This window comes from Rosa rugosa, chromosome 2, assembly GCF_958449725.1.
Source record: "Rosa rugosa chromosome 2, drRosRugo1.1, whole genome shotgun sequence".
Classification (NCBI taxonomy): Eukaryota; Viridiplantae; Streptophyta; class Magnoliopsida; order Rosales; family Rosaceae; genus Rosa; species Rosa rugosa.
In genome coordinates, this window is record NC_084821.1 from 44,150,358 (window position 1) to 44,172,815 (window position 22,458).

Sequence of the window (22,458 nt, forward strand, 5' to 3'; positions counted from 1 at the left end):
CCCACACGTGTGGTGAATTTTCAAGCCATACACATGGACAATTTTGGGTGACATGGAGCCTGTGTGGCCATTATGCATGCACACGTGGGAAACCCGCTCTGATACCAAGATAAAGTAATCTAGGGTTCACATCCAAAACCAATTGGCAATGGATGGAGTAGCCCAAATCCTTATAAGCCCACAGGTAAGGTTATATTTTTCCAATGTGAGAGTTATATTTTCACATTCTCAACAGTTCACTGGGTAAATCTAAAGGTGAGTAAGTCTCTGGTCACCTGGTCACCACGAACAAATAATTGTCAAGTCTCAGGTAACATTTCGAGTACCTATATGTCATGAGTCATCCAAATATGTAGTCTAAAAAAAAAAAAATTGTCCTTTTGAAAACCAATCCTCAACCAGTCACCCAGTTAGTCACAATCTCCTCTTCTATCTCTCTCAATTTGTAATCTGAAACTATTTGCACAATTCGGCTACCGACAAGTTTTCCTGACCGGCCATCAAAATACCAAAACAAAAACTAAACCAGCTCCCAACAATCAAATTCACAACTTTCTGCAAAGCCATCACAATGAAATACATATACAGTGAGAAATTCGCTGTCAAGCAGATCCTCTTCCTCCTTAAATCTCAGCTCCAAATTTCCCAAAAGGAGACATTGTACCTACTATCTGTGCAAGGCGGCGTGTCTTGTTCCAATGTACTTAGCTTGAAGGTGTTTGGAGCTGGGAATTGATGTTGGGCCTATCACTGGCCTAAACCAAAAGAACAATAATCAGATACACTCATTAATATTAAATAGGTGCTTCATAAGATCATAGCTAATTGACCTAGCCTCTGCTAGGGTTTACTTTCTAGTTCTCTAGAAAGCAAGTTTCGCTCTACCATGGATATGGAAATACTTAGCTGGAATTGCAGTGGGATCTGCAACGACACGACAACTCGGGCTTTGAAAGATCTCATCTCTCAAAACCGGCCTCAGATCATCTTTTTATGTGAAACCAAGATCAGACGCTTGACTGATTTTATTGCACTCCGGTCGGCACTAGGGTTTGCGCACTCAAAGGAGGTTTTGAGTGATGGTCAGTCCGGCGGGCGGGGGATGTTCTGGACGGAGGATGTGCAGGTCCAGGTTGGTACTTTTTCTCCTCACCACATCGATATCATGATTGACGGAGGATTTGGGAACCCTAGATGGCGCCTTACGAGTTTCTACGGTTTCTCCAGAACATCCGAAAGTGACCGGTCATGGAAGCTTTTGCGTGATCTGAGGGACCTTGACTCTTTGCCGTGGGTTGTCATAGGAGATTTCAATGAGATCCTTAACAATGGAGAGAAGAAGGATGGTCCGGCTAGGGCCGAGCGACAGATGAGAAGTTTTCGTGAAGCCTTAGGTTATTGTGAACTACTTGATTTGGGATTTTAAGGGCCGCAGTCGACATGGTGGAACTCGGAAACCCAACTACGTCTTGATAGAGCAGTGTGTACAGAATCCTGGTGTGACATTTTTGGATTTGCAAGATTGAAACATCTTCCTCCTAGCAACTCCGATCATGTCCCTATATTGCTGCATGCTAGTACGATCCATTTGCCCATAAGGCCGAGACATCACAGGTTCAAATTTGAGTCCTACTGGTTGCAGCATAGTGAGTGTGATGAAGTTGTATCTGGAGCATGGAGAACTGATGTGTCGGGTCCACCCATGTTTCAAGTTGCAAAGAAGATTATGCAATCAAGATTGTCGTTGGATAAATGGCAGAAAAGAACGTTTAAAGGGAGGCAACAACAAATGTTGGGAATTAGGGCAAGAATGGATGAGCTAATTGATGTTACCATTACTGAACCTATTCTGGCTGAGAAGAAGTTGTTGATGGAGAAACTACAATCTTTACTCTCTCAAGAGGAAACATTTTGGAAGCAACGGTCCAAAGTCACCTGGCTTAAAGAAGGGGACCGAAATACCGGTTACTTTCATAGGAAGGCAGCTAATAGGAGGAGGAAGAATACTCTGAATGGGTTGTTTGATGAAATTGGAGAATGGTGTGAGGATGACGAAGGCATGGAGAGCGTTATAACCTCCTATTTTTCTTCTATGTTCACTGCTTCTGATATTGATTTGGCGGCGATGCATACAACACTGGAAGTTATCCAACCGTGTGTGACTCAGGACATGAATGAACGGCTGTGTGCTGAATACTCTTTGGATGAAGTAAGAGATGCTCTCTTTCAAATGTATCCGACTAAGTCCCCTGGGCCTGATGGGATGCCTCCATTGTTTTTTCAGCATTACTGGAATGACATTGGGGAAGATGTCGCTGCAGCAGTTCGGAGCTTTTTACAGTCAGGTCAGCTACTTAGGCAAATAAACTTCACTCACATTTGTCTAATTCCAAAGGTATCCAATCCTGAACATATGTCTGATTTGAGACCAATAGCGTTGTGTAACGTTATATACAAGATTTGTTCGAAAGTTATTGCTAACAGGTTGAAAGTTATTTTGCCGGATCTGATTTCACCTTTTCAAAGTGCCTTTGTTCCCGGCAGATTGATCACGGACAATATTCTGGTTGCAAATGAATTAGCTCATTTTGTACATAACAAAAGGGACGGGCATGAAGGTTGGATGGCTTTGAAATTGGATCTAAGCAAAGCTTATGACAGAATGGAATGGACTTTTCTAAGAAAGGTCATGGAGCGGTTTGGTTTTGATTCTGCATGGATTGAAATGGTAATGCAATGTGTTTGCTCTGTTAGATATTCTTTCTTGCTTCGTGGTAAACCTCGCGGCCTTGTGATTCCTAGCAGGGGGTTGAGACAAGGAGATCCTTTGTCTCCTTATTTATTTCTTATTGGGGCCGAAGGATTTTCTGCTTTGCTCCAACAGAAACAGAATGCTGGTTTATTGGCTGGGATTGAGATTTGTGATGCTGCTCCTTCGGTAAGCCATTTATTATTTGCTGATGACAGCATGCTCTATGCTTCTGCCTCGTTGGAATCTTGTTATCAAATACAAGATGTTATCGAAACTTATGGGAGAGCTTCTGGACAATTGGTGAATTTTGATAAAAGCTCGGTGGTCTTTAGTAAAAATGTAGCAGCACCTATGCAGGAGGCAGTTGCTAGCTTGTTGGGTGTGAAGGTTGTTGATTCACATGAAAAATATTTAGGGTTACCTACTTACGTTGGAAGGAAGAAAACAGCTACCTTTCAATATATTAAGGAGAATCTAGCCAAGAAGGTGGCTAATTGGCAAGGGAAGTTGTTGAGTGGTGCAGGCCGTGATATTTTAATTAGAGTGGTGGCACAGGCTTTACCCACTTATGCAATGAGTGTCTTCCAATTGACAAAGAATTTTTGTGAGGATTTGGAGCAAATGTGTGCAAGATTCTGGTGGGGGAGTACTCTTGATAAAAGAAAAATCCATTGGAAAAAGTGGAAGGCCCTCTGTAACCCTAAAGAGGAAGGGGGCTTAGGGTTTCGCAGTTTATCCGAATTTAATACAGCTATGTTAGCAAAACAAGCTTGGCGAGTGATTACTAATCCGGAATCTTTGTGTGCACGAATTTTTAAAGCTAGATACTTCCCACAAACTTCTTTTTGGAATGTGGAACCCCATCCCTCTCCATCCTTCTCTTGGAGAAGCATATTTGGCACTCGTGAATTGTTAAGAAAGGGTACTTACTGGCAGGTTGGTAAGGGAGACACTGTGAATGTGTGGTCTGATGCTTGGATTCCTGGAGTACCGAATTGTAAGCCTCAAGAAGGTAATAGTGCAGCAGGAAACATTACTCTGGTTAATGAGCTGATGTGTCAAACTGGTGTGTGGAATGTTCCTTTGATTAGAGACATTTTTCCACTGGCAGAAGCTGCAGCGATACTATCAATCCCTTTGTCTTCAAGGGAGGTGAATGATCGAGTGACTTGGAAACTAGAAAAACATGGTAAGTTTACTGTGAAGACTGCTTATCGGTTTTCTTTTTCTATGTCTTCTTCTAGAAAGCCTTTTGATTTGTCAGTGGGTGTAAAGTTTTGGAAGAAGTTATGGCAGGTGAATATACCTAGTTCTGCTAAGGTACACATTTGGCGAGTGTGTCATGATATTCTACCTTCATTGGAGCGACTTGCTTCAAAGAGGGTTGATTTAGAGTCCATGCTTTGTCCTTTGTGTTCGTTGGCAGTGGAGTCTACTCTTCACCTTTGTCGAGCCTGTAGTTTCACAAGGCAGTTGCTGCAAATCAATGCTGTGGTATCTCAGGTTTGTTACAACCCCCATTTTGCTCATCACAATCTGTTGGAATGGTTCTGCGCTTGTGCTAGTGAACTTTCTTTGGGAAGTTTGGGTGAGTTAGTATATTTACTATGGGGTGTTTGGAAAGAACGCAATTGTCGTGTTTGGGATGACAAGGCTAGCTCCGTTAATGATGTGTTGATCAGGACAGTTTCTAGGCTACAAGATTTCAGGTTTCATGCAATGAAATCGAGTAGAACTGGCAGTAGAGGAGTAAGGGTGACCCGCTGGGTAGCTCCTCCAATAGGTTGGTTTAAGATTAATGTTGCTACGAAGACAGGAAGTGGAGGTTTTGTTATACGGGATTGGCAGGGTACTATGCTTGCTGGTGGTGGGAAGCCGTTGGTTGGTTTGATCTCTCCAGAGCATGCAGAAGTAGAAGCTTATAAGCATGCTGTGAAGTTTGCGGTTGAACAGGCTTTTATGCCTACTATGATTGAAACTGATTCACTCTTAGTGCAGCAACAGTTGGTAAGTCATGTTGGGGTCAATACATCAGTGTTGGGACGTCTTTATGAAGACTTGGGGGTTACTCTGGCTGTTAACCCAAATTTGCAAGTTGTGCATACCAAAAGGAGTGCAAATAAGATGGCTCATCTTATGGCAGCTTCTTGCTCCTCAATTCCAAATGAGGTTTTTTATTTTTCTGCACCTTCCTTCTTACAAGCTGCTTTAGCAGCTGAAGCTTATAATTTGTAATTTTCCTTTTCCTCAATAAAGACTGACCTCCTTTCTCTCAAAAAAAGATACACTCATTAATCTGAAGTGGATGGAGCAACACTGTTACATAGTGATTTTGAATTAGGGGTTTGGGTTGCAAACTTAAAATTAGGGTTTAGAGTTATTATCAAGTTTGTTCAATAAGATTGAAATGGATTAGACACACACACATACATACATATACACACACATATACATATATCCACACACACACACACACACACACACACACACATATATATATATATACAGTCCGGCTACACTAAGGACGTCCTTACCTAGCCTTAGGTACGGATACCAGGTTTTCACCCACTTTCCGATCACATTTTCACATCTTAACCGTTCAGTTTTTAGGTCCTAATGTATAGATCACCTCTACAAATTTTCAGCCAATTTGGTGATCGTTAAGGCATCAAAAACTGCAATTTACCATTATAAATACGAACAGTTCCGGTTACACAGATTCGGTCCGTTCGTGTAAATTGCAGTTTTGGACGCCTTAACGACCACCAATTTGGCTGAAATTTTGCAGAGGTGATCTATACATTAGGACCTAAAAACTGAACGGTTAAGATGTGAAAATGTGATCGAAAAGTGGGTGAAAACACCAAATCCGTACCTAAACCTTAGGTAATAAATATATATTGGGCTAATTACTGTTTAATACCCTTTGGTTTGGGTCGAACATCAATTCAGTCCCACGACTTTCAATTTCATCAAAAACACCCCCACACTATCATTTTCTCGTCCAATAGGTCCATCCGTTATAATTCCGTTAATTTATACCGTTAGCTGCTGACGTGGCGATCCAACTCAGCACAGGTGGGCCCCACATGGAAGTGAAATTCCTAAAATGACCCTGGCCAATCTGAAATGAAAAAATCCAAAATAAATCAACACTTTGCGTTTGGGGAGACTCGAACCCACGCAAGTGGGTGTGAAAGTGAAAGCCCCAACCATCGGACCACATGCATGGTTCTAATATATTCCCACAAAATTAATATATATTTGTATACCCAACCGGATATGGATTAAATCCAAAATAAATCAACACTTTGCATTTGGGGAGAGTCAAACCCACGCAAGTGGGTGTGAAAGTAAAAGCCCCAACCACCAGACCACATGCATGGTTCTAATATATTCCCACAAAATTAATATATATTTGTATACCCAACCGGGTATGGATTAAATCCAAAATAAATCAACACTTTGCGTTTGGGGAGACTCGAACCCACACAAGTGGGTGTGAAAGTGAAAGCCCCAACCACCGGACCACATGCATATTGTTGACATGCTCCAACAAAAATTAATATATATCTCTATTTTGGATTTAATCCATATCCGGTTGGGTATACAAATATATATTAATTTTGTGGAAATATATTAGGACCATGCATGTGGTCCGGAGGTTGGGTCTTTCACTTTCACACCCACTTGCGTGGGTTCGAGTCTCCCCAAACGCAAAGTGTTGATTTATTTTGGATTTAATCCATATCCGGTTGGGTATACAAATATATATTAATTTTGTGGGAATCTATTAGAACCATGCATGTGGTCCGGTGGTTGGGGCTTTCACTTTCACACCCATTTGCGTGGGTTCGATTCTCCCCAAACACAAAGTGTTGATTTATTTTGGATTTAATCCATATCCGGTTGGGTATACAAATATATATTAATTTTGTGGGAATATGTTAGAACCATGCATGTGGTCCGGTGGTTGGGGCTTTCACTTTCACACCCACTTGCGTGGGTTCGAGTCTCTCCAAACGCAAAGTGTTGATTTATTTTGGATTTTTTCATTTCAGATTGGCCAGGGTCATTTTAGGAATTTCACTTCCATGTGGGGCCCACCTGTGCTGAGTTGGATCGCCACGTCAGCATCTAACGGCATAAATTAACGGAATCATAACGGATGGACTCATTGGACGAGAAAATGATAGTGTGGGGGTGTTTTTGATGAAATTGAAAGTCGAGGGACTGAATTGATGTTCGACCCAAACCACAGGGTACTAAACAGTAATTAGCCCATATATATTACACACATACATACAGTTATCTGCATATTAGGAGCAGAGTAGAAGCACCGAAACAAGCGAATTGGGCAGAGAGTGAGAGATTGATTCACAATTCGAAGCTACCACGACTCCAAAATAAACACCCGTAAAAGAAAGGCGAAGGTGAAATATATGTACTTATATTACTAGGACCGACTTTGGCAGTAAAACGCAACGCACAACAAAAAGATGGGGAAGAAGATGGAAAAAAACTGTATTTAACTAAGGATTAAATTCAGTTTAGTCCCTCAAATTTTGGGGCTAAAATCAATTTGGTCCTTTTTTTTTTGTTGTGCTATTCACACACCTTTTTTCTCTATTCTCACACCCTCTCTATTTTTTTTGTTATTTTAATTCAATTTTGTTTTAAAAATTACCCTAACTACCATTCCTTATAATTATTTTTCTTTTTCTTTTTTTTATTTGGCAAGTCAATCATTCTCAAATCCTAAACCCTTATTTTGTCGCAGACACAGATGACTTCAAAACTCTTCTCCATTCCCTCTTTCTTTTTCATCAAAAACTTCTCTAGCATAATCATTCTATCTCTCTAATATGATGCTTTGAAGTTTAATCATGGTAGAACAAGAAACTTTATACTCATCTTTTGAGAAAATTTTACATTTGATTTGCAATGGAGACATGGAAAAAAAAAATATGAGTTCAGTAATCATTCGAGCCCCTTTGAATCCATTATTCATGGTAAGATTCTAACTGAAATTATTTGGTGTATTTGAATCCATTGAGCAACTATAGAACTTTACAACAACCTAATAATGATGGCCTTATGATTATTAACATGATTTGTTCTACTATATTATGCTAGTAGAACATAATTTTGTCCCTACACGAAGATTGCAACTCATTGCTTTCAATATTATGTAGAGCATCTCCAAATTTTGTGTACATCATCAGCTGCAATGTGGAAACTTGTGGTTGAAGTGGATAAAACGCTGATTCCATATTTTTTTAATTTTATTTGAGGATGATGCACCTGGATTAAGAGTCATAAACAAACAAGCATTGAGTTTCGTACTTTGCAAAGTATGAGGACAAACTTTATAATTTGGATTCAGTTGGGTGAAGGTGATTACTTGGGAAGCATATTCTTTGTCTAATAATACATGTCATTCCACTTAATAAACGTACTATTTTTCCTTCATTTATAGGTAAAAAAAATTAATTTATTGTATAATGATGTTTGTTTCATGATTGAACTGCCAAATAGAAAAAAGGAAAAAAAAAAAAAAAAGATTTACAACGGAGGGTTAGGGTAATTTATAAAAAATATTGAATTAAAGTAATAGAAAATTAGAAGGGGTGTGTGAATAGAGAAAAAGGGTGTGTGAATAGCACAACCCTATTTTTTTAATCACGTTAATCTATGCACTTCTAATTTCCATCACTCGGGTCCAAATTTCAAAATTTTCTCCAATCATGACATCACAAGCTGATGTGGCACCGACCGAGGACCCACTTTTTAGATTTTAAACACCCAAGAAGGGTAAAATGGACATTTCTAATTTAATATAATTTCTATCTCTCTCTCTCTCACCGAGTTCCACCCACAGTGACTCACAAACCCACCTACAAGACTTATGCTCCCGAACGATGCCGTCTCCCCTGACACCTCTATGTCCGCTGCCCCCTTCAATCAACATACACCTCCGTGTTCTAAGAATCCCTCAAGCAATTCCTCACCCAAAACCCTCCCGACTGCATCGTTATCGAGATCTTCCACCGTTGGGCCTCTGACGTCATCAACTCCCTTGGAATTAGAAGAATCATCTTCAAAGGAAATGGGTTCTTCTCCTGCTGCATGATACAGAATGTCAGCCATTTTGGGCCACACGAGAAACTGGGCTCCGATTTGGAGCCTTTTGTGGTGCCGGGTCTGCCTAATTGGGTCGAATTGACGAAATCCCAGCTGCCCATGTTCGCCAGAAACAAAGGTGGGCCTGATAAGTTTGGGCAATTGGAGGATAAGAGCTTTGGGGTTGTGGTGAATAGCTTCTATGAATTGGAGTCAAAATATGTTGACTATTTCAAGAATGAATTGGGGAAGAAGGCGTGGGGGATCGGCCCGGTTTCACTATGCAACAGAGATGAAGCTGATAAATCTGAGAGAGGCAAAGCTACTTCGGTTGATGAGGATAATCTGAAATGGTGTTTGAATTGGTTGGATTCTCAAGAACCTAACTCAGTTATGAACATTAGTTTTGGAAGCTTCGCTCGATTGTCTTATAAACAACTTCTCGAAATCGCTCATGGGCTTGATGATTCTAAGCAGGCTTTTGTCTGGGTTATTGGGAAAGTGTTTACATATGAGAATAAAGATCATGAAGATGAGGAAAATTGGCTTGTGGGTTTTGAGAAGAGAATGAGGGAGAGTCCAAGAGGGGTTGTGATAAGGGGATGGGCTCCTCAGATTTTGATGTTGGAGCATAAGTCTGTAGGATGGTTTGTGAGTCACTATAGGTGGAACTCGACATTGGAGAGAGAGAGAGGAGAGAGTAGAAATTATATTAAATTAGAAATGTCCATTTTGTCCTTCTTGGGGGTTTAAACTATGAATAGTGAGCCCTCATGTCGGTGTCACGTCAGCTTATGAGGTCATGATTGGAGAAAATTTGGATAGGGTGATGGAAATTAGAAGTGCAGGGACCACCGTGATTAAAAAAACAAAAAAAGTGGGACCAAACTGATTTTAGCCCTAAAGTTTGAGGGACCGAATTTAATCCTTTAACTAATTTAACTGTCTTTCGACTTAAATTCAAAAAACAAAAAATAATGAGCATTTTAATTGTCTTATATATTATCTATATCTATACTATTACAAATTTTATGTTGCTATTGTTTTCTGCTTCGGCAAAACACCCGGACTGCTAGAGTCTAGGGTTTGAATCTTTCTGCCTGTTTGGCGGCGCTCGAGGTCGGTGGGGGTATCCTCGCCGCTGATGGGCCTCTACCGGACGGGTGTTTGAAGGCTAATTGCTCAGAAAGTTCTGACAGAGGGGTGTTGACCCAAGGTCTGGCTAAATGGTTTAATTTGACCTTGAGTACAGGACAAAGTTGCGCTTCATCTAGTATGGAGGGGCTGGATGGTGGTGCGAGGTGCTGGATCGGGCATCATGGGAGGCTTGCTTCGATGTGGGATGGCTTGGACACAACATGGACGTGGCGGCGCGGCTTGCAACTTAAACGTGGCGGCGCGGTTGCAGCGGGGTTGTGACAACGCGGTTTGCAGGGCGGGATGCGGTGGTGCGGGTTGCGGCGTTGGGATGCAGCGACGTGGTCCGGCGGATCTACACCGGACCCGTGTGCAGCCAGTTAGGCGGAAGTGGAATTTGGGCTCGGGTCAAGCTATTTGGGTGGGCCTTGAGTTGGGCCTCTTTCTTGGAGCTGCCCTACTCTATTTTTGTTTTTTCTTTCTAAATAATTTCATACTTTGTTAGGGAGTCATGCTTCTAGGTTTTTAGTGAGTGTCATCGAGTCTAGTTTACTCTGTCTATTTACTATGTAGTAGTTAATAGTCTATAGGAACCCAAAATAAGCATTTTGGCCTGACAAGGCGTGTCTTGGAGAAATTGAGCCAATGTTAGTGGCTCAAACTATATATTGTCGACAAGTTCGAAATATATTATTTAGAGGCTAAATAAAGCCTACCTGCATAATTATGGAAGATTATGCAAGCTGCAAGAAAAGGCACGCCCATGCGAATATTCATACTCCATTCAATTAAGGAACATGGCATGCACGTGGGGAAGCATTCAATTACATTTCATGGTGGCCAAAATTGGAAAACCTATCATGATTCCATTAGTGCTTAATTGGAAAACCTACCATAATTCCATTAAACCTACCATAATTTCATTAGTGCTCCATAATTCCATTAAACCTACCATGATTCCATAAGTGCTTAACCCATCATGATTTGTTTAAGGCCAACCACTATGGCTTGGTAGCCTATATATAGAGGCTACGACGAAGTAACAGAAGACCAATTCATCAATTCGTCTCTACGACTACCCAAGTCTCTCCGGAGAACCCCTCTCTTTCTCTTACCGGTGATCACACTCCAGTCCTAGTCTTCTCAGGAGCCGACTGTCAGTGCCACCAAACCCTCTGTCAACGTGCTTCGGTCCTAGTCTCCTCGGGAGCCGACTGTAGTACCGTGACCACAACGGTTACGGAACCATCCAAGCAAGGGTAACGCCCTCGCAAACCAGCCAAGCTAAAGTCATGCTTTAGCAAGTTCTCCCCACTTCCCAGTGATTTTCGCTCTGCTCGATCTACGACATCGAGTATCGATTGTGTGATTTTGAAGAAGCTTAGCAAAAGTCCTCACCACGAGGCACAAAGAATCCCGCGACAAGGTTGGTGCTCTCCTCGTCCACAATCGCTCAAAAGAAATCAGGTCAAGGGACACCCACGACGACCGCACCCGAACGGTGCTGGCACGCCCGAGCAGAAAAGAGACTGTTGACCAGCTGCAACAAAACTGGAGCCAAACACCTTTTATGAGCATGAAACTGTCAAATGATTGGACCTAATCTATGTATCATTGTGCTACTACCACAAACTCTTTATCTACCCCATGATGGTAGAGAGAGGATATGTAATGACCCTTTCTGGCTTGAGTTATTAATATATCGATTTGATATTTATTCAAAAAAAAAATAGGATTAATTTCAGTTTACTTATCTGAACTTTCACTCATTCTTCATGTTAGTCCCTGAACTTCTAATTTGATCAAGACTACCCTTGAACTCTCAATTTCCATCACCCGTGTTCAACTCTCCTAACGCCGTCCAAAAATTCTGTTTACTGCTGACATGGGACGAGTCAGCAAGCAAATTTTTTAGGGCTAAAATAGACAATTTGCCTTTTTTTTTTTAAACAAATCAGCTGCGTCTTTGTTGATCAGATTAACCCTAGATCCCTGAGCCTCAATCATTTTGGGGAACAACTTCAAACCTCTCACAGATAGGGAAATCGGGAAATCTTTTAACTCCAACAAACAACACAGCTCAATCAATTCATGAGCTTATGACTCGAAACAACAATTCAACTTGGCCATGAGTCCAACTCAAACTCTTGACTCACATGCAATGCACAAGAACCTGCACATTGACGCCCTTCTCTTTCCCATGCCTGTTCATCGAAATCTCTCACAGATGAAGGAGCACCACCATGCCACCAATTGGAAACTCCTTCTACTACTCCTCATCTTCGGCTTCGCAACCCCAAATTCCACCAATTCAAAGCTAAATCACACACACAGTAAGACCTAGATTCCACAAACCAAGCCAGCATTTCAAAGATCCAAAAAAATGAAATCACAAACCACAAAACCACACACGCATGCACAATTCACTCACCCTCAGAGTTCTCGAAGCTTTAGAGAGCAGCAGAGGATGAACTGCTGGCATGGTGAGAGCATGCCGCCGACGAAGCTAGACAATCCACCATCGTCTAACGCAGCGGCTCTGGCATTGAGGAAGATCATAAGAATGAGCATAGCCCAGATGAGATAGATATGAGGTAGAATTTGATAACCAAATCAAATTTAAGGCTTTTGTGCAGAAATTAGAAGAACCCAGATGAGGAATTGGGTAGATTTCACTACCTAAATCGAAGTTTGAGGTTCTTCTGAAGAAACCCAGATGAAGTTTTGTGCTTGGAGCTTTTGTGTTTTCTTCTTATTGAAATTGTATTGTCTGAGTTTGGCATCGAAGGAGCAAGAGAGAGAGAGGGCGATGCATCTGCCTTTTTTTTTTTTTGGCGAGGATGTAAACAGAGTGGAAAATTTTGACGAGGGTATTATAGGAATTTAACCATTTGTCTCTTGCCACGTCATCAATTGATGGATAATTTGGATGGATTGTGAAGGATTGGGCACAGTTGATTAAAATTGAGAGTGTAGGGGTAATCTTGATGAAATTAAAAGAAGAGGGACTAACATGAATATTGACCTAAAGTTGGAGAAGGTAAACTAAAATTAATCCAAAAAAATATCTATACTATTATTAAGAGAAGTGGTTTTGTTAGTCAAAATCTAAAATTTTGACAAAAATAACCCTAAAAGATTAAATTACTTTAAGAATAAATTAAATCACATGGGTAAATACGACAATTACAAAATACGTTTTTCTTAAAAAAAATAAAAAGAAATTATCCCACAGCCCACTTTTCTCTCTCATTATCTCTCTCTATAATAATTGTTTTATTAAATTCTATTCTTTTTTATTTTCTCAAATAAAGAAAAAACTATAACACAAGCCGACATGCAGAGCATGTATGGAGAAAACTAGTTTATTATTAAGAGAAGAGGTTTTATTAGTCAAAATCAAAAAATTTGACAGAAATAACCTATAAGACTAAAATAGTTTGAGAATAAATTAAATCACAAGGGTAAATATGATAATTACAAAATATATTTTTATTAAGAAAAATTAAAAGAAAACGTCCCACAATCCACTTTTCTCTCCCACTATCTTCTCTCTGCAATAACTGTTTTATTTCATTCATTTTCTTTTTTATTTTCTAAAAATAAAAATTACACATGCAGAGCATGTATATTTGGAGAAGGCTAGTTTTTTTTATATAAGAAAAGAGATATTGATAGAACTATGTCTAAAATCTGAAATGACTGAACTTGTTTTTATATGTTCAATCACTAATTTGGTGAAGTTGCTTAGATAGTAGGTTTTTTTTTTGTCATACGCGCCCTTATGGAGTAGTCGTTATGTGTAACTTAACCTAAAAAAAAATAAAAAAAAACTTAGTAGCCAAAATACCCCCTAGACTATATTGGCAAGTTTAGAGGGTATTTTGGCAATTTGCTATAAAAAGAAATTATTAAAAAAAAAAAAAACTATATGGAAGCCATTTGCTTGAAAAAAAATAAATAAAAATTAGTTGGGGTCTTGGAGTGCAGCAAATCATTTACATATGTTTGACCCTAGAGGACTCAACCTCATTCTAAGAGTAAATTAGTAACCTATATGTGGTAGTTAAATCCAAGGTTTTAAATATCGATTCTTCATATCTACGGTACTTTGAAAAAGGGAGATATACGAAATATCGGGAATATATCGGGGATAGAGGAGAAAATATATCGTTTTTGAAAAAAGTCAATTTATTAAAAATTTAGAATTACATATAAATACATATGAATGTCAACTTCATCTACATCCAAAAAGAGACTCTAGGCGGTTGAAAAGTCGTTCACTGGTCTACGAAAATGCAATAATCAGACCAAGACATATGACCCATATAGTGCGAATTGTAGTGATAAACAAGATAGTTATAGATCTCTTTAGAACTGCCGACTGTTTCCCCTATAATGGGATAATAAGGATGAACCCAATTAGATGACTGATCATATACTTCTCCATATTGATTATATCCATAAGCATCATAACCAAATTCATTGTTGCCTTCATGAGATTCATTTGAGATCCCACTGCGTTCTGTGCCTAAACTGATAGAGTCAAAACTTAAGGCAATTGAAGAAACATCAGATAGGGTATTTTGATCATCAGTTGCACCTCTAGTCCTCCTCCCATATTGGGTCTTCTCTTGAGCACCATGACCAGCTGTTCTCACTCCGTGGTCTTCATCTTGGGTGGTATGATCAAAATTACCTTCACAAGTAAATTGGTTTAATCCTCCATCCATAGAAGATTGTCCATATTCATATCTTTCATTTCCACCACCTTTTCCGCTTCCACCCTCTCCACCATCATCAGAACTATCTAGAGTTGCTGTACCACCCCACGCATCATCACTATCTGAATTATCTTATGGGGTTTTAACAACTTCTTCAAATAAGACTCTCTCTACGTTGATTCTAGCATTAGTTGCAGTTTCTACAAATTGTGGAAGAGGTCTTGACTTCCTTCTGCAATGTCATTTGGCCTCATTTGAATAATTGAACCTTTATCTTCTTTCTATTATTCAACTACAGAGTTATAAACTACATACAGAGTTACAGACATAGTCACAAACTACACAGTACCAAATCTCTCCTCACACAGATTTGCATTTAGAGAATTACTTCTCACCCAAAATCGCCTTGAGGGTATTTCTCCTCACCTAGATTCGCTTTGAGGGGATTTTTTTTCCTCACCTAGATTCGTCTTGAGGATATTTTCTACTCACCTAGATTCACCTTTAGGGGATTTCTCCCCACTCATATTTGCCTTGAGGAGATCTCTCTTCACACAGATTTTCATTTAGAGAATTACTGAGTTTTTTTTTTAATTTTTATATCAAATTTTACATATATTTCTTCACTTTATCGGGGATATATCGCAAATATCTAATATATCGGGGATATTTGACGATGTCGGAGAAATTTAGCAGAAACGGTAGAAGATAAGATATTTACCCCCCAAGATATATCGGTCCGTCGAAAATAAGAGATATCGGGGGATATATCGGAAATATCATAGATATTTTAAAACCTTGGTTAAATCTACCCCAAAAGTAAAACATTTTGTTTGAAGAAAATTCTTTTATGCATCGGCAGTGGCAAGTGAACCAGCATCTAATATGCTTGATATTTGTTGTCAATCTTTTACCAAAATAATCAAAAATTGTACTTGATATTATCCAGCCGTTCGTTCTTGTTGGTGCAAATTGTTACACCCCACACCTGATATACCTTTTTACCGAGTTACATGAAATTCTTATTGGTTACCGTTCACGATTTTAATTTTAACGTTTAGGGGGTGGTTAAAAATTGACTTTTTATGAGTTATTAATTTGAGAATTGATGATTTCCCCTAAGGTAGTTCCCCTAAGGTAGTTCCCCTAAGGTAGTTCGTTCCAATTTGCATTGTAGAGGTTGAATTGATGATTTTTCATTTCTAGGGTTCTTGAAGCTTCGGGGCTTTCCTTCACCGGCTTGATTCGACCACTTCGAGGTAAAATTGGTTGATGTTGTAGTTGGGAAGTTGATTGGGCTTGTTGTGTAGATGCTATTGCCGGAATTTGGTGGTCATCGGAGGTAGTGGTCGCCGGCGCGTGGACCCCACGTGTCGCCACTGTAGGTGGCGCGTGGTGGCGCGTAGAGCTGCGTTTTAATTATAGTTTTAGTTCCATAAATCCTATATTGATTGTAGAATTTGATACATGAAGTTTGGTGGAAATCGGAGGAATTACGAATTGATTATAAATGGTTTATTATTGATTTACGTGAATTCGATCGCCGAATTTCTTTCGAATTCACTTTAGATCTTACATCAATGAATGATTAATGTTGGAGTATTAAGGATGGATATTGTGGAGAGTTGAGGAGTTGGATTTTTGGAAGGGGGATGTTTTGAATTTCCATTTCTAAGTATCGTAAAGTTAATTTCCGTCCTGTGAAATATATATATTTATGAATGCTATTCGTACAGGACGAGAGGAGTCTCCATACGAGGAAAATCATGAGCGACGTCAGGATTGACCGCATACTGTGAGTGGACTTTTATTTTTAAGAATGATGCATGCATTTATTTTCCTGAAATAATAATTTATATATCATTTTATTATCGAGCATAATATTTTGTCTTGGATTAAAATTTTGAGATTGTTTTTCCATATAAATTTCGGATACGAATTTATTATGCTCGGAGTTGGATTTACTTGTTTTCGGGAATACGATTAAACTTTTGGAGATTAATTATGAGTTATTCTCAATTATGATTTAAGAAATGGATTTGTGATATATTTCGTGGATACTAAGCTTTTGGTGTTTATATCCGATATATGATCATTATTTGAATTTATGATTCATGCGATTTTCGACGAATTATCTTCCGAAGTATTTCCGGAATTTAAAAGTATAATTTTATTCATCGATTTTAAGATTTTTTTTTTTTCTGGAATATCATTGGAATTGAGATTTCTCGAGGGAATTATTATATATTATTCATTGCTTCTTCAATTATGTTTTAGAGAATATTTTTGGCGTGTGGGACACGCCGTCGTTTCGTTATTATTTTCTCACTTATATATTTTAAGTTTTGGCGTGCGGGGTCACGTCGTTGGATTACATTTTATCTCGTGAGAAATATGGGGAAGCCTTATGGATTTACTGGTTTTGAATGTTTTTCCTCACCATACTCGGGTCATTCGATTAGGTCTCCTCCTCACTTACTTTGTGTTTGTGAGTGGCAGTTGAGGTAGCTTATTCTCCTCCTCACGTGGGTGGCAGTCGAGGTTATTAGTTCTCCTCCTCGCACAATCTATGTGTGAGTGGCAGTCGAGGGTAGGTAGAGCCTGAGAGGCTCCATTCCCGTATGGTGAACTCTCTTCCCCGTATCCTTTTATTGTTGTTCTTGACTAGCGGGGCTAGTCCGATTTCCGTTTAACCAGCGGGGCTGGTCCTATTTCTCGAGCATCGAAATTTATATTCTTCTTCGTGGTTATTTGTGACTAGCCCCATTTCTTGAGAGGAGCTTCTCGTGGCTTGTTTTCATAATTATTGCATGCATCGAAAGTTTTTAATGAAATAATTGTGGGAAAGTATAAAAATCCATTTTGTTTAAAAATTGTTTATTTTTGTCCACTCACGCTAACGTTTTTATATACTTTTCCCCTGGGCCCTTCGGTTTCAAATGCCCAGTTTTCAGTGTTGCTGCTCGGCGTTCAGGAGTGAGCCATAGTGACCGCATCCGCTTCCGTCATCATATTTTGTAGGTTATTTATTTAGCCTACGGTACTCTATGTTAAACTTTATTCCTAGAATGCTCTGATTACTAAGGGATATGTGACCCAAACTTGTATGAATTATATTTGAGGTCTATGACCTAACTTTGGTGATTGTAGTAACTTGTACCCTTTTGGATAATATGTGTGACGTTGTTAGCTTGTGATGGGATTTGTTGAATTTGGGAGCAAGGCGGCTCCAGGAGTTGTGGTTGGACTATTAGAAGTGAATTTTGTTTTCCGCAGGGTTTTGGGTTATCCATTTTTAAGGGAGGTTATGCCGAAATTTTTGGTAAATCTCCTTTAAAGGTGGGTCCCGCAGGGCCACTTCGGATTCCAGGGTGGAATTCGGGGTGGGTATTATCACAAATATACGTCGATGTTCTGAATTCCTTGCTAAAAAAAATCACAGAAAAAAAGATAAAAGTTTTACTACTAGTAGTAATATATAGTACTATTAGTAAGAGAAGACCTTTTTTGAGCAAAAAAAATAAAATAATAAAGTATCAAAATAACTTTAATATTAAGCTTTACTGCTCATCTAATGAATAGAGATAATATAGTCAAATTACAAAATAAACAGAAAGGGAGCTTCTATTCATACCTCCAAAATTGGTATTTGTACCTCTCTCTTTTTCCAAATTATAGTTGACTTTGTCAACTCATGCCAAATTACCAATAAGGACACAAAAGAGGGGAAAAAAAAAATTTAACCCCACCCCACCCCTCCCCTCCCATGATGTCAGTGAGGTCTGAAACTGTGACATCCACGATATCGGTTATCCTAGATAACCAATAGGTCATAGCTCACAGACAAAAAAAAAAAAAAAATCTCTTCTTACCTTTACAAACAGTATGTTTCGATGAGGCAATTCGCAAAATTCTAAGCTGTGCATTGCCTATTATATTGCTGCTTGCGCTTTTTTTCCAACTCGAAGCAATTAGTAAATATGTGTCTCTCTCCAAGCTAAGGAGCATTATGTTGGACCGGCTTTGGAACACCATGACCACTTTCAGTACGGGTATCTGTACCGACTGTACGTAAATAATAATTAAGTGATGAAAACTTTGTATCCAAAAACTCAGTTTAATTAAAAATTTTGAGAATTGGGAGTAATATCTAAACATGTCAGATAGGAGTATACCAATGTGCTTCTATATTCAATTGATTTAATGAAAAATACTGTATTGGCTACCAACTGGAGATTTTTTTTTTTTTTTTTTTGGTGCAGCTTAATTGTATGAAGGGTAAAATAGGATTGTGAAATCTTCAAAAATTGAATGAGATTCGACTACTGATTTTGGAGGTATGAATAGAACGTGAAAGAAGAAGTTTTTATTGATCTTATTGGACGATGGACGTTGTGGGAAAATTAGGGAGGTCTAGATAGCAAATTGGTTATCTATAAAAGTAAGTTAGAGGTATGTTAAGTTGGGAGGTCCAAATGCCAACTTTGAAGGTATGAATAGAAGCTCCCAAACAGAAAATAGAAGAAAAAAAAAATGAGAATGAGTGGCCAATAACTTGGACTTCTGATGCTTATTTATGTATTGGATCATGATTCTCTAAAAAGCCACCAATAAAAGAGAACCTAATTTGGCCAAGTGATTTCTATGGTTACTAATTTTTGTTCTCTCTTTAATCTAATATTTTATGCTCTTAACTCTAAGATTAGGCGATTAGGCCTAAGAATCGAACTAGAAACACATAATGGCATTTCCAAACTGAGACGCAGCTAGCTCTCTCAATAAATATGCCAAACGCATGGACCATGTTCTTTTCCTTTTAATCATGTACTGGATTCTAGATTCTTCTCGTTGGGTCCCACCCACCTCTTGACCCTCCCACCGAATTTGCAACCAAACCCAGTTACGGTGTGCGTTAAATCAACGCATCGAGCTCGATCCCACCGTCCACGTGTATAACTCACCTTGCAGGTTTATTAACCATGATTAGTTGAACTTGTGGTTCAGACCCTACCGTCAACCGCGCTTGACGCCTATATATAAACACCCCAGGGGGCTCTGGACATTTCTCAACCAAATCATTGTTGTGGTATCGAAGCTTGTTCTTTGGGTAAGGTTTCCGGAGCAAAGCCTTACCCCCATTTTGAATTCCTCTTCTTCGATCAGGGTACGTACGCTTCTTCATTTCCTCGTTTCATTTCTCTAGCTCTTCTTTTCTTGACTGGTGTGATATTTGATGGATCGATAGTCAAATCTGTTTTCTCTTTGGGATGCTATGTTTGATTCTGCTTCTACCACATACATGTTATGTTCTGGTGGTATCGTTGTCTTGGTCACCGGTTGACGAGGAGAAGATTACCAGCTCTCTTTGTGCTGTTAGGTGGTAGTGGCCGGAAAGATGGAATGGGCTGTTTCATATTACGTTTGTTCTGAATGAATATAACCTAGCTAGTCATGGTTTTGATTATGATTTTGTTTCTATGCTATGCTTATATGTGATATAAGCAAGTCACTTCATGGTTTGGTAGATTGTTTCTTAGTTTGTGATGTCAATGGTTTTCAAATATATCGATCGATTGTTTCATTGTTTGTGAATATTCTGATATATTGAGTTTTTTTCACTATCGGGGTTGACGAAAAAGTAGGCTAAATGGTTGAAATAATACATGGGAGCATGGCAAGAGTTTTCAAAAGGTTGTTTACAATACGTCTTCGATCATGTTTCCATGTTCCCAATTAGTGGGATGTAGGTAGGTATTGAATTAATTGTGATCGTGACTAATAACCAGCGATTTTTTGTTTTTGTGGCATTTTTCAGCTTCCTTTGTACGTTTAGAGATCCATCAAGCAAAGCACATATATGGTTGAGTTAGACGTTGTGATCCCAACTGCTTTTGATCCATTTGCCGAAGCGAGAGGGGCCAAGGAGTATGTGCATATCCGTGTGCAGCAAAGGAATGGGAAGAAGTGCCTGACAACAGTTCAAGGGCTGAAGAAGGACTTCAGCTACGAGAAGATACTCAAGGATCTCAAGAAAGAGTTCTGCTGCAACGGCAATGTGGTTCAGGACAAAGAGCTTGGCAAGATAATCCAGCTCCAAGGCGATCAGCGCAAGAACGTCCTCCAGTTTCTTGTTCAGGCAAGAATTGTCAAGAAGGAGCAGATCAAGATTCATGGTTTTTGATCGATCGATGCATGACTCGACTTTGGGGCTCAACTACCTAGTTTGCTACGTGGTGCTCCTAGTCCTTGATCTGTGAGGCCCTGATATATCTATTGGTATGTAATAACTGGATGGTTCGTCCGTAATACGTGCAACTTATTATAGACTTCTCTCCTGGTTAGACGATTTGTGGTAAACATGTATGTGGAAATGTACCAAATTTCATTAATGATGTGCCTAAGGAATGCATTTGATGATAAATTGCTTCTCCCTGAATAGCTTCTGTCTGGGGAAACAAAATTACACGGAAAGGACAAAAAGAAAGTTTGATCTGTTATTTTTGATGGAAAGATGTTATTCAATGATGTAAATGAAAATAAGAGGCATCTAGAATGGGAGGATTTCCAAGTAACCAAAGTAAACCACAAAGAGAGAACATCATAATTAAAAAAGAAAAAAGAAAAAAACTAACACTCCTAAACAACAAAGTAACATCTGCTAAGAAGAAAGACAATTTGACATGTCCTACCAAATATCTCTCTCTTCTAAATGGCCTGCGGGTTTCACTGTTCATTCTTTAAGTTGAGTTACGAAATTGCCTTTGCATTTCTTGCGTTGCCTTTTTTGCTTTCCTTTGGTGATTGGATGCTTAAGGAATTATTTATTCTGTGATCCCGGATTATCACATGGTAGTCTAAACTAATAATATCACTCAAATTTGATGGGATTATGCAGAGGGTGAACATCTGCTAAGAAGAAAGACAATTTGACATCTCCCAACAAAGTAACATCTCCCATCTCCCAACAAAGTAACATCTGCTAACACTACACCAATTTTGTTATCAGACAACGGCAAAAAACCGTTGTGTGATTTGATGTATAACCGTTGTAGAGTGAGCCGTTGTCTGATGAAAAATCAGACAACGGTGGAACACAGTTGTGTGATAAACACACAGACAACAGGTATGTGTTATAACTGTTGTTTGATAGCTCGGCAGATGGCTCGGCAGATGCCAAGCGCGCAGCTGCGCAGCAGTTTAGGGGCGTCTTCAGACAACAGTGCCAGTTTGCAACCGTTGTATGTTAATCATGTCAAACAACATTTTTTTATTTTGTCTGTTGTCTGATTGCTCTTCAAACTTCAGTTCTTAGACTATATCTGTTGTGTGATTAAATTTAGGACAACAGAGTTCAATTGCTTCTGTTGTGTGATTAAATTGTAGGACAACAGAGTTCAATTAATTCTGTTGTGTGATTAGCTATTAAGACAACAGAGTTCAATTGCTTCTGTTGTCTGAGTATAAATTAGAAGACACTGATTTGTTAAAAACCGATGTGTGATATGAATGATTGCAATGTGTTTCTATCCCATTTTTGGCCATTCAGACAACGGGCAGTCATCTATATCTAATCTGTTGTGCGATCATTTGAACATCTCATTCCTGAATTAGAGAGTACGCCATCAAATACAAACATTGCAAACCATCAAATGAGAAATCTAACCAATACTCCCTGCGTGATGCTGCGGATTTGCATTGAAATTTTGTACGTAAAACAGTCAT

The 22,458-nt window shown here is 39.1% G+C and overlaps 3 protein-coding genes across 3 annotated transcripts; all 3 read left to right on the forward strand.

Annotated features, from left to right (window-relative positions):
- Positions 1 to 886: 886 nt before the first annotated feature.
- On the forward strand, positions 887 to 4,987 carry LOC133730820 (uncharacterized). Its single transcript, XM_062158336.1, has 2 exons — positions 887 to 1,346; positions 1,428 to 4,987. Exons 1-2 carry the CDS (start codon positions 887 to 889, stop codon positions 4,985 to 4,987), a joined length of 4,020 nt encoding a protein of 1,339 aa, XP_062014320.1.
- A 3,673-nt stretch (positions 4,988 to 8,660) lies between these two features.
- Positions 8,661 to 10,294, forward strand: LOC133730821 (abscisate beta-glucosyltransferase-like). The gene is given in 3 exon segments (XM_062158337.1): positions 8,661 to 8,714; positions 8,717 to 9,575; positions 10,128 to 10,294. Coding segments are annotated over 3 exon segments (1,080 nt in total).
- A 9,446-nt stretch (positions 10,295 to 19,740) lies between these two features.
- On the forward strand, positions 19,741 to 21,157 carry LOC133734326 (protein translation factor SUI1 homolog). The gene is made up of 2 exons (XM_062161956.1): positions 19,741 to 19,900; positions 20,552 to 21,157. The coding sequence occupies exon 2, from the start codon at positions 20,594 to 20,596 to the stop codon at positions 20,915 to 20,917; it is 324 nt and encodes a 107-aa protein (XP_062017940.1). The 5' UTR covers positions 19,741 to 19,900; positions 20,552 to 20,593; the 3' UTR covers positions 20,918 to 21,157.
- Positions 21,158 to 22,458: the final 1,301 nt, after the last annotated feature.